This window comes from Acipenser ruthenus, chromosome 29 (genome assembly GCF_902713425.1).
Source record: "Acipenser ruthenus chromosome 29, fAciRut3.2 maternal haplotype, whole genome shotgun sequence".
Classification (NCBI taxonomy): domain Eukaryota; kingdom Metazoa; phylum Chordata; class Actinopteri; order Acipenseriformes; family Acipenseridae; genus Acipenser; species Acipenser ruthenus.
Window position 1 is genome coordinate 7,600,514 of NC_081217.1, and position 15,525 is coordinate 7,616,038.

At 35.7% G+C, this 15,525-nt stretch overlaps 1 protein-coding gene across 19 annotated transcripts in view; it reads left to right on the top strand.

Annotated features, from left to right (window-relative positions):
- LOC117430764 (potassium voltage-gated channel subfamily KQT member 2) overlaps window positions 1–12,951 on the top strand; it is a 49,203-nt gene extending 36,252 nt beyond the window's left edge. For 5 of the 19 annotated variants that reach the window (XM_059003866.1, XM_059003869.1, XM_059003871.1 and 2 more), the window contains 6 exons: window positions 406–423; window positions 1,721–1,817; window positions 2,443–2,574; window positions 3,679–3,774; window positions 6,601–6,724; window positions 7,137–12,951. In XM_059003866.1, the coding sequence (XP_058859849.1) occupies window positions 406–423; window positions 1,721–1,817; window positions 2,443–2,574; window positions 3,679–3,774; window positions 6,601–6,724; window positions 7,137–7,844 (1,175 nt within the window). In that variant the 3' untranslated portion in view covers window positions 7,845–12,951. Of the gene's footprint in view, window positions 1–405; window positions 424–1,720; window positions 1,818–2,442; window positions 2,575–3,678; window positions 3,775–6,600; window positions 6,725–7,136 lie in introns of those variants that run through there. The other 14 variants (XM_059003878.1, XM_059003880.1, XM_059003882.1 and 11 more) reach the window with 6 other exon arrangements.
- Window positions 12,952–15,525: the final 2,574 nt, after the last annotated feature.

Here is a 15,525-nt window from a genome sequence, read left to right on the forward strand (position 1 = left end):
TGAATGCTATGTCCAATTCAAATACTGTATTTGTTCCCCTGGATAAGAGATATGATTTACAAATCTCTGTCGTTAACAGGTAAGTCCAGTTACACAGGTGTACTGTGCATTCAGACAGTACAAATACAAGGTTTTGTTTATTAAACATCTTTCAGTTTTTTTTTCATCTTGTGGTAAGTCATTACAGCTTCCAACATACGAGGAAATAAGAGGTAAAACTAAATTAAACAAAGTTGCGTTCAAACGTTTTTACTCCAGTATGTATACTGGTGAAGCCACTAGCTAAAACGTTTGTCAACTCGACTATGGTTTTATCTCAGGATTCATGATTAGATGTTTTACATGATGTTAGAAATCCTTTTAACAGCTTGTATTTGATTTCTCTTTTTCACCTTTTTTTTGCAGCAATTGAAGGGCTGATCAGTAAGCCACCATCACTCAATAATGCTCTAGGGGTTGACAGCAGAAAAACCGCAAGCCATGCATGCAGATCAAGTGACATTTCATTAGCACACGGCAAGGAGTGCACCAATCCCCATTACTGAATGAATCCGTGCCGATAGGAACAGTGACTCTTTTTGGTCAAAGCTTTTTACTACAGTCTGCACATCTTTTTATCATTATTATGCAAAACTTACACCACTAGCGAGAAAACATTGCCATAATGCCTTATTTAAAATGTCATTAATAACAATATAATTACATAGCAACTACTTAGTAAAAACAACTGCATTGGTATGAAGTTAACAAGATCAAGTAAAGACACCTGCTGTTTACTTCACCTGATTTCAATATACATGTAAGGTTTTTGAAAATCATGTTTAAACTCATATGTAATTACATTGTTAATTATGCAGCTTTAAATTACATCGTTATCTCTGTTTCTTACTAGTTTTGTAACACAAGTGAACTTTATTTCTATCGCACTTTGTCAACTGCACACTGGTTTAAAAAGCTTTGATAAATAGGGGCCAGCTTGTTACCTTGGCTGGTTTTCCTGCATTTAACCTGCATGAAGGAAGCTGTTTGGCCATATTACCTTATAACAACTCAATAGAATTTCAATGGACCTTTTGAATTTGCATTTTAAGCACATCTTCCCATGCGATACGACTGCTATCATGGAAATCCTTGATATACACCTACACCGCGGCTTCAAAAATGTGGACACGTCATTAACCCCCATTTTTACATTCAACGGTTGTCATTCTGCAAGACTGATCAAGCACCAGTAATAGAATGTATTGTAAAAATATATTTTTTATTTTTCTTTATGAATAAATTGTTGAGTACATAAATATAAATGCTATCTCTAAAGCTGGTACTGCTCTTGGATTTTGACAACCAACTCTTGGTATAATCCATAGAGTTCATACCTGTTGAATTCATGGGGAATTTGTGTCCATAGTTTTTAGTCCACTGTGTACAGTTAACTCCGATACCCGCTGTTTATTCCCCTGCATCAGGAACCGTCCGTTTCCGATACTGCCAGTCCTTTGAATACCAATGTAAGTGATGCACTGTCATTAATCTGTAAAAGAAAAAGAAAGGAGTGCTATTGAACTGCAGGCTTTGCAGATTGATGACATGTAATTGCTGTTGCTTGGTTCTGGATATGAATTATCTGCAGAATGGTAGGAGGTTAATGGGTGAAAGGCAGGTTGTTCAGTGCCTCCACACTTAGTAACATTTTAACGTATGATGTGCTTGTGTTGTCTAGAAGCAAGCCTTCCAGGGGAAGATATAGGAGATGACCACTGCGAGTTTGTGACACAGGATTTAACTCCGGGATTGAAAGTTACAATCAGGGCTGTGTGGTAAGTGATAAAAAACAAGATGTTTTAATTAGAGGCATGACCAAATGTTAATCTTGTTCAGGTCCTCATTCTATTATAAGGGTTTAATCATGCAAAGTGGGATAATAAAGGAACACATCTGCTGTGCAGTGCCATCCCATTCCTTAAAGTTTAGTGGGGAATCAAAAAACGATAATACAATACGTTGAAGTTTTGCATATCAGGCTATTTTTTATTAGTAATGGAATGGCATAATGGGCAGTATGACTTTTTTCTTTATTTTGAATGGCTAGAACATAGTTATTACAAGGCAATGGTAGGATGTCAGCTTATATAATATACTTGGTAGCACTTTACAAGGCATGAATAGTAATTATATTTTCATAACTGGGTAATTACCAATGGCTCTTTACTTGTGCAACTTAATGGTCATGGCCTTTTTACCAGATGTAATTGCATGGTAACACCGCGGCACAGGTCATTTCAATGTATACTTATTACACTAGTAGTTTCCATGTAAGAGCGGTTATTACCATGTTATATGCCCTGTAATATAAAATGATACCACACAGTGTGAGATAATGAAAATAATGTGCTTTTTCTTGACTGTGTAAGCATCTCACATCTGGGCATTTCTTCCCCTCAGCATTATGAGATTTATGGTTTCAAAGCGAAAATTCAAGGAGAGCCTGAGGCCTTATGATGTGATGGATGTAATTGAGCAGTATTCAGCTGGCCATTTGGACATGCTGGCACGGATTAAAAACCTCCAGTCCAGGCAAGACCCTTAAGCACCACCCCTGCCCTCCTTTATGGACAACCCCCTTCTTAGTTACTGCACTGTCACTGGGCACAGCAGTCTGTTAATGGGACCAATACAACGATTTGCATGTCACACTTCTACACTGTCTGTTGTTTGTGCTCAACACTACAAAATAATTTGCCATTGTGTCTACACGTGTGTGTTTTCAAAAAGTATTTCTGTGTCTGTGTGTGCAACTTCCATTTCGACCATTCAAGCTGAAAGCTTTAAGAGAACAACAACATTTTTATTACCCAACTTTGATCCCTTTATGTTAAAAGGAATTAAGCAGCTCTGTTACAATTACTGTAACATAATTGCCCAAAAAAATGCAACCAGTTTCTTAAGCAGCTTTGAATCTTTGGTCAAAAATACTTTTTACAGCCCTTAGGTAAACTCCCTCCCATAGTTTTAAAATAACTGTTATCTGCCCTGACAATTTTGTTTTGTTAAAAAAAAAAAAATACATTTTGTGTGACATCTAGTACAAGCATGCTTTATAGCTAGAGGCACTAATTTCCTTTTAGTTGTTTATTTTTCTTGACTGTGGGACCAATAAACAACAAGAGGGCTGTGAATGCAGAAGGCGTGGCGAATCAGTCCATCCTTCAGATGGCAGCTAAAGACCCACTTACAGTGTGTGCTTGTTGCTTATTACTTAAAATGAATGGATCACTTGCCTTCTCTTGAGCATTCAATTCAGCAGTTCTTTTCACCCTCAGTGCTTTTGCCAAACCTTTTCAGCGAATAAGTACAATATATGTTCTTCAATATCCACTATGAGTTAACAGAATTGTACTACATATTTGCAAATATATTCCAGCTTTGGCCGCCACAGGGATTTTAACAGCCATTGCTATCCCAATATCCCGGTGTGTCCCATATTTCCTTAAGAAAGAACTAAACCGAAAATGGATATTGAATCAATCCACCCAAATTCAAACATTTCAAGTGGCTTATGGAATATATTTTAGCTTATTTGTCCTTGAGTTTTTTACATTTTTTTTATGTATGTCCTACCACCTCCACACGTTGCTTCATTATGCATTTTGCTGGTGTCTTTTCTATTTGCTTTGCCAGGATAGATATTATTGTGGGTTCCGCACCCCCTTCAACTCCCCGGCATAAGAAGTATGCAACCAAAGGACTCAAAGAATCACCCCAATACTCTCCTAGGTTAGGATTCACCAGACTGCATCTTTGTTTATCAAACCTTTTTCTTTTATGATTTACAGCAAAACCCCTTTTTTAATTCTGGCCACATGGTGGTTTCCATATACCATATCAGGCTCTGTAGGATGATTGGTGGTTTACTTTAAAGGATACAGTAGTGGCTTTTGTGTCTTTATAAGTGTAATTAAACTGAACTGAATATACAGTGCCTAGACCTGAAACTGTTCAAGGATAGCAGTGACACTGCAGTAGAACTAAGACCTATTGGTTTGCACTTTTTATGCTAAATATGACATTACAATGTTGTAATAATTTAATTGATGTACTTCATAAAACATGTTCCCGCAAAGACAGGCACAATATTGTCCTGGATCATGTTAGATTCAAATTAGGTTGCTATTATTTAGTTTCAGATATTGGGACGCACGATTTATGACATTAGAATTGGTAACTAGATCAAATAAATGTGTTCACTTTTACTTTAGAGTGACACATAAATTATAGAATGTTCTTAAATGATGTTTTTCATAGCATACTAGGGCTTTACTTTATGTTTTGAAACCCAAGCCACAACTGTAGTTTTCTAAAATGACCCACCAAAAAAATACCACAGTGACACATACATATTGTCTAAGTCCACTGTTACAAAGGCTCAAATGTAAGTACCCAGAGGTGTGGTCCAAAAGGGGTTTAGCTGGAATGCCTGCAATGCACTGAAAACTTTGATTTGTTGCAAAAAACAAAACAATACATAACTAAGGAATAAATGAAACGCAAATCCTGCTGCTAAAATGGGATTCTGATAAATGGTGCATGTAAGCATGAAGCAAAATGAAGCATGTCAAATATTGCACTGTGGCCTGTGCAAGATGTCATATTTCATTTTTTTTTTTTTTTACATATCAACACATATTAAGAAGTAGAGCTACTGTGTAGTACAGCTGGGCAAACATAGCATTCAAAATCCCCACAGCGCAAGTGACTTGAACTTTGAATAATGCATAGCACAACTTGAACTTTGGGTTCTTGGATTACAGAGAGGCATATTCCAGCAGCAAAGTTATACCATATGTGTTATTTCTACGTTATAGATATTTAGATATTGAACAATAGGAATCGTTGAGGACTATATCTTCAGCCTTGCTTGGACAATAATTGTAGTCCATTGTAATATTGACATACATTATAACTAACAATTGGTTTGAATGGTCAGTTAATTACAGTGTGAGTTATCTGTGTTTTATATTATAGACATGCAAGTTGGATATAAGCTGTCAGTGATCTTACACATCTATCTCCAAATATCTCCAAATAAAGACAGACAGGCAGACATAGAAAGACAAACAGACCTGAATAGACATGCAGACAGACTATATCTGTTATAACTGATTATAAACAATAGCAAAACAAAACAATGGCAAAGTGTATAATAATAGTCTTATTATTTTGTAGTCATATTATATAATTGCTAATAACACAATTAATAACATGTATATAGATTGTTTATAATCACTTATAACAGGTACCTAAACACATGTGTTACAGACATATTGTGCTCAGCAATACAATGTTATGAGAAAACATGCAAGTAAGAAATATATAAGATAACATGAAGATTTCCAATAGCAAGAAGTCATTAAAATGATTTGTAGTACAGATTGATTCCTTGTTAACAATCCCCCAAAAACCTAGATATTTGAAAAATACAAGATTAAAGTGTGACCAGCTGACTTTGATAACCATTTACCCAGATGTGAAATAGAGGCTGTATTTTATTTTTACATCATTGTCATAGTGAATCAAAACCTTTTCATTTTGATTGTATGGCTGAAGATCACAGAGCTAGGCTTGTTAAATTGCTAATGTTTGCCCAGCTTTTAAGTCACCACATAAGTCTGTGCTGCTGTTGCAAAAGAAAGAACAAACCAGCAATCTGGGTCTGTCTCAGGGTTTATTACTGTGATTCCCTTCCCTGTGTCTGTCTGTCCGTCTGTCTGTCTGCCTCCTACACCACTTCATCACATGCATGCACTGTACTCTTCCCATGACATTCCCATCAAGAGACGGGCATAAGAAGCAATGGATGTTCCTGACAATGTACAATTACACGGGTCCTTTCTGTATTTCTTTACTGCTGTGCTCTTGTATTACACCAGAAAGAAATCCAAGCACCGTGTTACCCCCCCAACAATTCACTTGCTTATCCACTTAAGCCATTATTCATAAAACTAAAATGCCATTAATAAAATCGATATGTTAATATATATATATATATATATATATATATATATATATATATATATATATATATATATATATTCCGATTTTCCCCTTCTAACCTTCAGTGTGGTGTGTTAGAATTAAAGTGACACGATTTTGTGTCACTAGCTGTATTATGAATACGTTATTGATAAGTCGTGGTACATATTGATCCCGGTTTATGAGCCATGAAGGATTTCCCCATTGTTAACCACAATCTCATCAGGGTGAGTGATGAGCATGATAGGGGCAGCAGCTGTATTGTGCTGTATACAATTCAGATACACATATATGATCATTGCTAGAGCAAGTGCCTACATTATAGATATTGTTGAGTTACTATAAAATACATTTATAATACAGGTGGGAATAAAATTTTAATAATTTTTTTAATAGATTATGTTTAAATAGTTTAAATATTAAATATGTAATCACTCAAACACTAAAACCAAATGTGTCAGAATTAAACACAATATTATGCACCAGATTTTAAACACACACCCCCAAATTATTTTATATTCAAAAGAGCGTTGATTTCATATCAGGCGATGCTTTCTTTCCAATTGCTAGAGTTGACCAGATTGTTGGTAGAGGTACTGCAATAACAGACAAGGATCGAACCAAAGTGACCACTGAAGGAGACCATCCCGAGGACCCCAGCATGATGGGAAAACTGGGAAAGGTTGAAAAACAGGTATGATGGTTTTCTTGCTGTAAACAGGGTGAAAAGTGTATATATCTGCTAAAAGTTGTACAAAATTGTATTTTTTCATAAATACATTTCAGAGGTCATAGTGGGTAATTTTGTCAAGGAATTATATTTGACTATCTTGGTGGTTGGTAAAATGCATCTACAAAGAGACAAGACAGTGGGTACTGTAAAAACTTGTGTCAGAAGACACGTCTAAAGGTATGCAAAGTGGAGCTCCTACATAAGTAGCAAATGTGTACCAAATACAAGCCACACCAAATGTCTACTGAAAACATACAGTATTTCAAACACCTTGTTCATTAGGGATTCTCTATACCGTACTTTCATTGACACTGTGTGACTCTAGGATGCCATCCGCTTCTATATACAGTATGTTTAATCATTATCATTTTAGGTGATGTCAATGGAAAGGAAGCTGGATTTCTTGGTGAACATCTATGTGCAGCGGATGGGTATCCCTCAGTCTGAGACGGAGGCCTACTTTGGATCCAAGGAGCCCGAACCTGCACCCCCTTATCACAGTCCTGTGGACAGCAGGGAACAAATGGATAAGAATGGCTGCATCACCAAGATCATACGCTCCAACAGTTCGGCAGGGCAAAAGAATTTTGATGCACCCCCAGAGCCTCCAGGCCCCTGCCCTCCTTCCACATCATGGCATCAGCACTCTATCAGTGAGTACCAACGCCACAGTCAAGGGAACTCGCCTGTCGGAGACCCGTCCTCCTTAGTTAGAATCCCACCACCACCCTCTCATGACCGCTCTTCAGGGAGCCACAATGGAAGCAACCGGGGAGGTGCAGAATACGAAGCTGCAGGGAAACATCACGACAGTGCCCTGAGGGACAGTGACACTTCCATCTCTATCCCGTCTGTGGATCACGAGGAGCTGGAACGCTCCTTCAGTGGCTTCAGCATCTCCCAGTCCAAGGAGAATATGGATTACCTCAACAACAGCTACTACGGAGCGGTGGCCCCCTGCGCTGCTATCAGACCCTACATTGCAGAAGGGGAGTCTGACACAGACTCAGATATATGCAGCCCTTCTGGCCCGTCTCCAAGGTCTGCAGCTGGAGACGTGGGGTGGTCCGGGTCGAAATAAAACTCCCCGGGGACAACAGCACATGTTCTGGATCTGATTTAGCAAAAGCTGATGAAGCCATAAGAATGATGAAATTGCCCGGTGGCCCCAAAACCTTTACATTGAGAAGTTATGGAAAAGAGAAATCCCATCTGCTCAGTAAATGAACTGTCGTCTTACTTAGATTTTGACAAGACTGCTGTGGACCCAGGGCACCCAGGGAGTTTTCAACGTCTGTAATTTTTATAAACTAAAAAAAGGGTTTGGGTTAACCGAGGCAGAAGGCGCAATCATTTAGAATAACACAATTCTTTAATCCTTGTTTCTTGCATACATTGCATTTGTTTGCTTTCATCCAACATAGCAATTAAAATGACTTCATAAGCACTGGGCCAGTGGTATAGTTGCTCCCATAATTACAGAATGTATATCTTTAGAAAACATCTGAAGGAATAAGCTATAGCAATTTCTCAAACTGTAACAGATGGAACGTTTACTGGAACTTCATACATGCCACAGAGGTTAGCACCTCTTACCAAACTTCCAGATGTTGTTATGAATACATTATTGTACAACCGTACAGTAATTACTCATACGAATGCTAAATGTATTCTAATAAAACCCATCCCAGCTTGATATTGTTCATTTACTTTTAGCTGATATATTATCACCTTGATATATTTTATCTTGATTGCAAATATTGTGAAACTACACACCAGCAAACATAACAACACTTCCTTTCTTTTAGGTCAGGCAAGATTGTGGACATATCTGTGAGGTGGATTGATATTTGCATATTGATCTAACAATGAACAAGAATGTCCATTTACATTAAACAACACCCAACGGGACTGGAAGACTTACTCTTTCTCAGTTGACGTCATGAATTCTTAACTGATGTGATTTACGATAAAACAGAGTACAGTACAGGATTGCTAAAGCTATTTTCAGTGATAACAGTCCACAAGATGTTCTCTTAAAAGATGTATCTTAAAAAAATGATGATTCAAGACTGTATATAGGCACTATTAAAAAAACAAACAACTGGTCTTGCTTTACATAAAAGAGAAACAGTTTTAACTCCTTCTGTGAAAGCTTTTTTTTCAGAAATTAAGAAGTAAGAATTTATTATTTCAAAATACTGTTGTAAGGGCAACACTGATTGAGTGTTTTTCTGAAGCATTTTCCGAAGGAAAATAAACAAAAGTATTGGCAGCTATGTTTTGGAAGCTTGTCTGAGAATGGTAATGTATTTTCAATTTACCAGGAACCAAGATGCCCTAAAAAAGTCCTAATCAATTTTTGCCTGTAAAAGCATGCTTTGAGAAAACATAGTCTGCATTTGTACCTACTAATCCTATTCTAAGATACTCTAATGTAATATCAGACTGCATTTCTTTATGATTTGTTTTTCTATAACACTGTTTCATATTATTACGGCATAGTTCACAATTGTATACTTTAAAAGTGTGTCCAGGCAAATCCATTTGTTTATTATTTTCTTTAAATAAATATATAAAATCCCACGAAAGGGAGTTTAACGGAAAAAGTAACTTGTTAAATGATTTTCTATAACCAAAGTATGAAAGATGTTTTTTATTAATTGAATGTATGCAGTTGATGATATGTAGTACTGGGGATAACTATGGAAAAAACACTTTTATAATACTTATTAATTACATTTTCACAATTGACTAAATGTGTGTACGATATAAAAAATTCAAAACAATGACTGTGGTATTGATAGTAGTGGTACTAGCATATTGCGTTTTCAATCTTGAGTATTGCATTCCAGTTCTTTGAGACATTGAAGTGCTAGCCACTACCTAGTGTATTTCTTGAAAGGCTGTTGAAGATCAATGGATCTATATGGATTTATCCATTATACTTACCAATAACATCACCATTTAGGTAATCCCAAAATGGATTGTATTGCTTGTTTCTAAAGAGGTAATGATCAGGAAACAGGTCTTTGAAAATGAAGTAATGAGACATGTTGAACTGCAGTAGAAGGTGCAATTCAATGAGCAGTTCAAGTTCAAAATGAAATGTTGCTGATTTGGATATTTCCATAATTAGTTCCTGTACTGTACATACTTTTTCAATATTGTTATTCAGTAAACTCAAAGTGTAACTGAATTTTAGCATATTTCTGGATCATAATAATCATTCTGCTTTAAAAGTGGGACGCACAGTAATGGCACACGCAGGGTGTCATCAGATTTTGGACAAGTAAAACACCTTGATAAGAATAAGTACCTGTGCTCTGAGAGGTCATGGGTTACACCCCTGGCCATAGACTTAGTCTTGTCTGTATTAAGCATTTTGAGCCAGCAGTGGCTGCTTGAATTGGATGATATACTGTAAGATTTTGAAAATGTCACTACTGGAATCAATGCTGGCTCTTCAATCCATTAGATTTTGCTGAGGAGGAATCTCTGATCATATTAACAAAGACAATCGATTATTGTCTATAGGTAGTCCATGGCAGTCAACCATGATTATTTTCAGTGATAACAGTCCACAAGATGTTCTCTTAAAAGATGTATCTTAAAAATAATGATTGAAGACTGTATATAGGCACTATTAAAAAACAAACAACTGGTCTTGCTTTATACAAAAGAGAAACAGTTTTAACTCCTGTGAAAGTTTGTTTGACAAAAGCTGTCGTGTCCATGGCCACCACTTACAGTATACTTGCAGATTTATCTCGGGCCTGTTAACCATAGACAAACCATGGATTTCAACCATGACATGGGCAAACCTGATCATCCAGGGTGAACTTAGATAGGGGAACAGTGCTACCAGCTACCAAGAGGTCCCTGTAGATGAAATACTTGCCTCTCGTTGGACATTTTAATAAAGAAATTAAGCCCGTAGAAACGTAATACAGTAGAACCTGTTATATCTGATTTAATTGGTTCCAGGGGGCGATCAGATATGTAAGAATATTGTATCTCAGTGGGAGTCATTATACTACATTGTTGTTGCTTTTTACTAATGTCACCGCATTAGAAATTAAAATGTCAGGTGCATCAGTGAATCTAAAACACCAAAGTGCGATACTGCACGTTTACCATACAAAGAAAGTCAGTGAAAATAACTGCAAAACAAAGCAATGTAATACAGTATTTGGCAATTTACAAAATAGCATTCTAAACATCAGCATTTCAAGTGAGTTTCTTTAAGGAATATCAATTAAATTTGATTCCTCATGATGCTATCTATAAAATGGGTTTCACCTGTATTATTGCTCTGTCCACCTTTCACAGTTCTGTCAGGTAAATTATTTATTGGTTCCATTCCATTTAGAAAAAAAAAAATAGTTTTGTTTACCTTGATAAAATTCAAAAGTCAAGAAATGTGAAAATAAAAAAAATACTGTACATAACTGCAAACATTTCATCATGTTATATGCATTTGAAGCCTGTTTTCATATCACTGTGCTATTAAGTTTTGCACTATACACACACCCATGTAATGAGTTGTTACTCACATAACAGACTTTTGTGTATTTGTATAAATGGTTTCTAAAACAATAATTGTCCAAAATAAATATAACTTGTTTATTTTACTGCTAACTTCTTACACATTCACTTTGTTAAAATTGATCTTTTAAATTATTTTTCTACTCTATGTGAGACATCAGATTTCTCCACAGCTGGAGAACAGTAAGTTGAAATGCTCAAAAGTCTGTTACTTAGCTAAGTAGCCTGACATAAAATAAGTAAATACATAAATCATTAAAGTGAGTCATAAATACCAGCTGTAGTGGTGATGCTCATAACACTTGAGTTAAAGGATATGTTACACAAATTGATATAAACATGGTGTTATAAAGAACGTTAAAGACAGTATTAGTCCTGGATCTGGCCAGCTTATGCACATAATATTATTTTTGTCAGTGCTATACAAATTTGCACATCCTCTATTAAAATGTAAGAGATAAGAAAATGCAAATACTGCTTGAATATATTTATGTTGTGCTTGTTTGCACCTTTCCCAAAGACTATTCCGTTGCCTTTGTAGGGAGTTGCAAGTTTGTTTTCTATATGCAATGATTCAGTGCATACTGGACCAGTGGGTGCCTCTTTACAACACTGGGACCTTTGCATTGGAGCTGATGCCAATCATGTGAAGCTCCCCTGTATTCACAAACGCATTGAACACTGTATATGGTGCACAGCTATTGCAACGTAGCATTCAGCATCTGAGGATGTTTCAGTATCACTGAATGTATGTGGCAGCTGACACGTGCTTATTTGGTTTGCTCTCTGAGGTTCAGACAACAATTATCACATTAGGTTTTACATTTCCATGTCCTCATTTTTCTAATAGGTTTCACCTCTCTATAGTTTGTGCAGTTGCCAATGATGTACTGTATGTAATTGTATAGTTAAAAAATACAAATAAAATCAATAAAAAATCATATTTAAATATATATATTTAAAGTATTAAATCAATACTATTTTTTTTTTTTTTTTTTTTTGTAATTATGTTTAGCATTCCAAAGGTCATGTAAGGTCAGTTTCAATATTCTTTATAATTTTATGGCTAATAGTAACCCATACAGAAATATTTTCAAGCAGCATCATATTTAATTTGAGCAAAACCTCACTGGCCATATCAATGTTTTAAAACTTCTGCTTGCAATAAAAATAAAATTAAAAAATGCATTTTGCGCCTTATGTTTTACACATATAACTGATGGTTGTTAACCGTGGTAGAAAATTGGCATTCTTTAACAATTTCTTTTATAATGTAAATTCCAGTTTAATTATATAAGGTTTAAAAGGTTAAAAAAAGAAAATATTTCAGGACATTTTGGACAAAAGCTCTTCTTCAGCTGTGCAGAAGAAAAGTAAACACAGTGCAGTAAACTTTTTTTTTTAGTTTTTGCCTCTAGTGTTGTCAACCTGAATGTACTGATACTGAGCTGTATATACACATTAGGACTAATATTTTTAATTTTTTTAATTTTTTATTTATAGTGAATGAAGGGTATAAAGCATGTCTTTTGAATAACTGAATGACAATATTCAATCTTCATGTGTCCTTTAGGATCTGTGTTGTATGATATTGGAACGCACAATAGAAATGAGATGTATAATAAACTTTGTACAATTGACTTTGAGCCTTATTTGACTAAATATGTTTTCAAAACTAATCATCGTTATAGTTTGTGTTTGTATCTGTGATAGCATTAGTCTCTTCCTGTGACTCAATTACATGAAATCAAACAGAATTATGATTTAGCTTGGACAGAAATGAAATTAAACAACGAGAAGCTGAAAATGCGGTACATCTTACAACAGATACTACTACATTAAACAAACTGAACTGTGAAGTCACAAGATACACACTAGGGGGCATGCAGCTCAAACATTACAGTGCGCACTATGGAATAAATCATCTAAGTTCAAAGCAAGAAAAGTATATTCTAACACATAATATACTGGGTTCTATTTACAAAGCGTTCAATCCTAAGCTGGTTAGAAAACTATATTTGTTTGGATGTATTAGTTCACTGTCTGTACCAGTTTCTGGACTGTTTTTAAAAATATTTAACAACACTGTGTCACTATTACAGTGTACCTGTATGAGTTAGGGGCTTTATGTTTATGTTTTGAACAAACATATGAATACATGTCTTGTGTTAACAGGTTTCATTGTGTTGCAATGAGGAACCCTTGTCAGATACATACTTTAAAACAGGGTGGCCAATCGCAGTCGTAGAGGCTCATTCCACTGCAGGTTTAACAGGTAAAATGAGATAATGAACTACTCTGGGGTCTAGATGGAGGTTTAATAGGTTCAATCAAACAATTTAGAATAGGGTTGGTATAAAGACCAGGAGTGGAATAACCCTCCAGGACTGTGATTGGCCATCCCTTCTCTAAACGGTGAGCAATTTATTATTTTGTGAGCCCCTGAAAAATAAACATTGAAAAGGAGCATTTTTTTTTTTGTAAGAGGAAGTCACAGGATGAAGATTTGGATAAAAGCCAAACAAAAAGACACAGTTTAGTACTCACAGCATGGTTTCTCATCATTTTCCATGTCTGGAGATTACTGAAGAGCAGGTGCACTGCCTTGTGTGTGTCCTGAATCAAACCACAGGTGATGGTTACTTAGCAACGACTCCTGAGACTGTGGTTCACAGACCAGTTACGTATATACTGTTTTTCTGATGTGAGGTGAGCATAGTGGCCCAATTTTTATTGTTTGTTGTTCAGAATGTGGCCACATTTTAAGGAGACAAAACCTGTAATTGTTCTAAATCTACCAAGAAACTACTTAGCTAATTGAATATTAGCAAACAGCATCGTTATCAGTTAAAGTTGTATTTCAAGGACTCTCATCACCCCTAGTTGTCACACCCCTGACTATGACATTGAAAGTGGGGTGAACTGGATGCTTGGAAGAATTAAATTAAAAAATAAAATAAAATGCAAGATTGACAGTATACATATTTTTGCAGGACTACAATTTATTTCCTATTGAATTGCAGCTTCTGATAACTCTCCATTATCCAACAACAGCAACTCTAGCATGCCTTTCCATGTATTATTACATTTAAAAAATACATATTTTCACAAGAAGTATTTTGTGGGTATTAATGCTAGATTATGAGACGCTTGACCCCCTTGACACAAGGTACATTATTGCTTCTCTGATGCTGCATAATTTCCTGACTATATCTAGTTTAGGATGCCCTCCTTGTTCCTGTTTTGACAGCTTTACATTTATCAAGGCAGCCTTATCACATAATTTTAATGGATTTAACATCTACATTTAACAACAGGACAGTCCAAGCCACAAGGGAAATCAATTGTTATGTTCTGTAAAAGAAACGGGAAAAAATAATATTTTAAGAATATAAGCCATTGCTATTCATGAATATGTGCCTCTCAACTCCCACCAAGTCTCATTCAGCTTTGCAATCTTCAAATTCTACTAATCGCACTGAAAGAAACCCAACCGTGTTATAATTAAATCCCACAAAGAAACTTTGTGACACAATTGAACAGTGTTCAGTTTCACACTATATATACAGCCTTGGTGTCTGTTTACTTCATTCAATAACCTTCTCTGCAAAAAGTACAGAAAACCAACAGTGACAGATTATGTGTACTGGACATAAACTATCATTCATATTCTAAAACGGAGGGAGACATATAATAAACCATGTCTGCGGTTTGCTATGTAGCATTCACAAAGAAAAATAATATTTTAGTTGAAGTCAAAAGGCTTAAAACAACTGACATTTGCCAGTAGGATACATTTCCTCTTCAGCTTTTTTAGTCTTGTGTGCACGTTTTCTGAAGAGGGAGGAAAAAAACATCCCTAAATTTTTAATTCCTCCAGGTAATAAAAGCTGACAACACTAAGACCACGTCCCTTTCACCTTGTTTCTTGCAAAGAGGCTTCTAACATGCTAAAAAAAAAAAATTAACGAACAATGAATTCTCAGAGGAAATGAACCCAATGCTGCTGTTGGCTAAGTGCATGATAAATGTGCAGTGAAACCCTGAGCAACCCATTTGTATAGAGTGTTCATGTAATTCTACCATGTCAATGGTAGGGAAAAAGATATTGTACTGTTCCTTACATAAAAAAATAAGAAATACCTTTGGGATACTCTTAATACTGTAATGGGATTTGGTATTTGTTTCTAAGTGTTCACTTTTAAAAGTCTGTA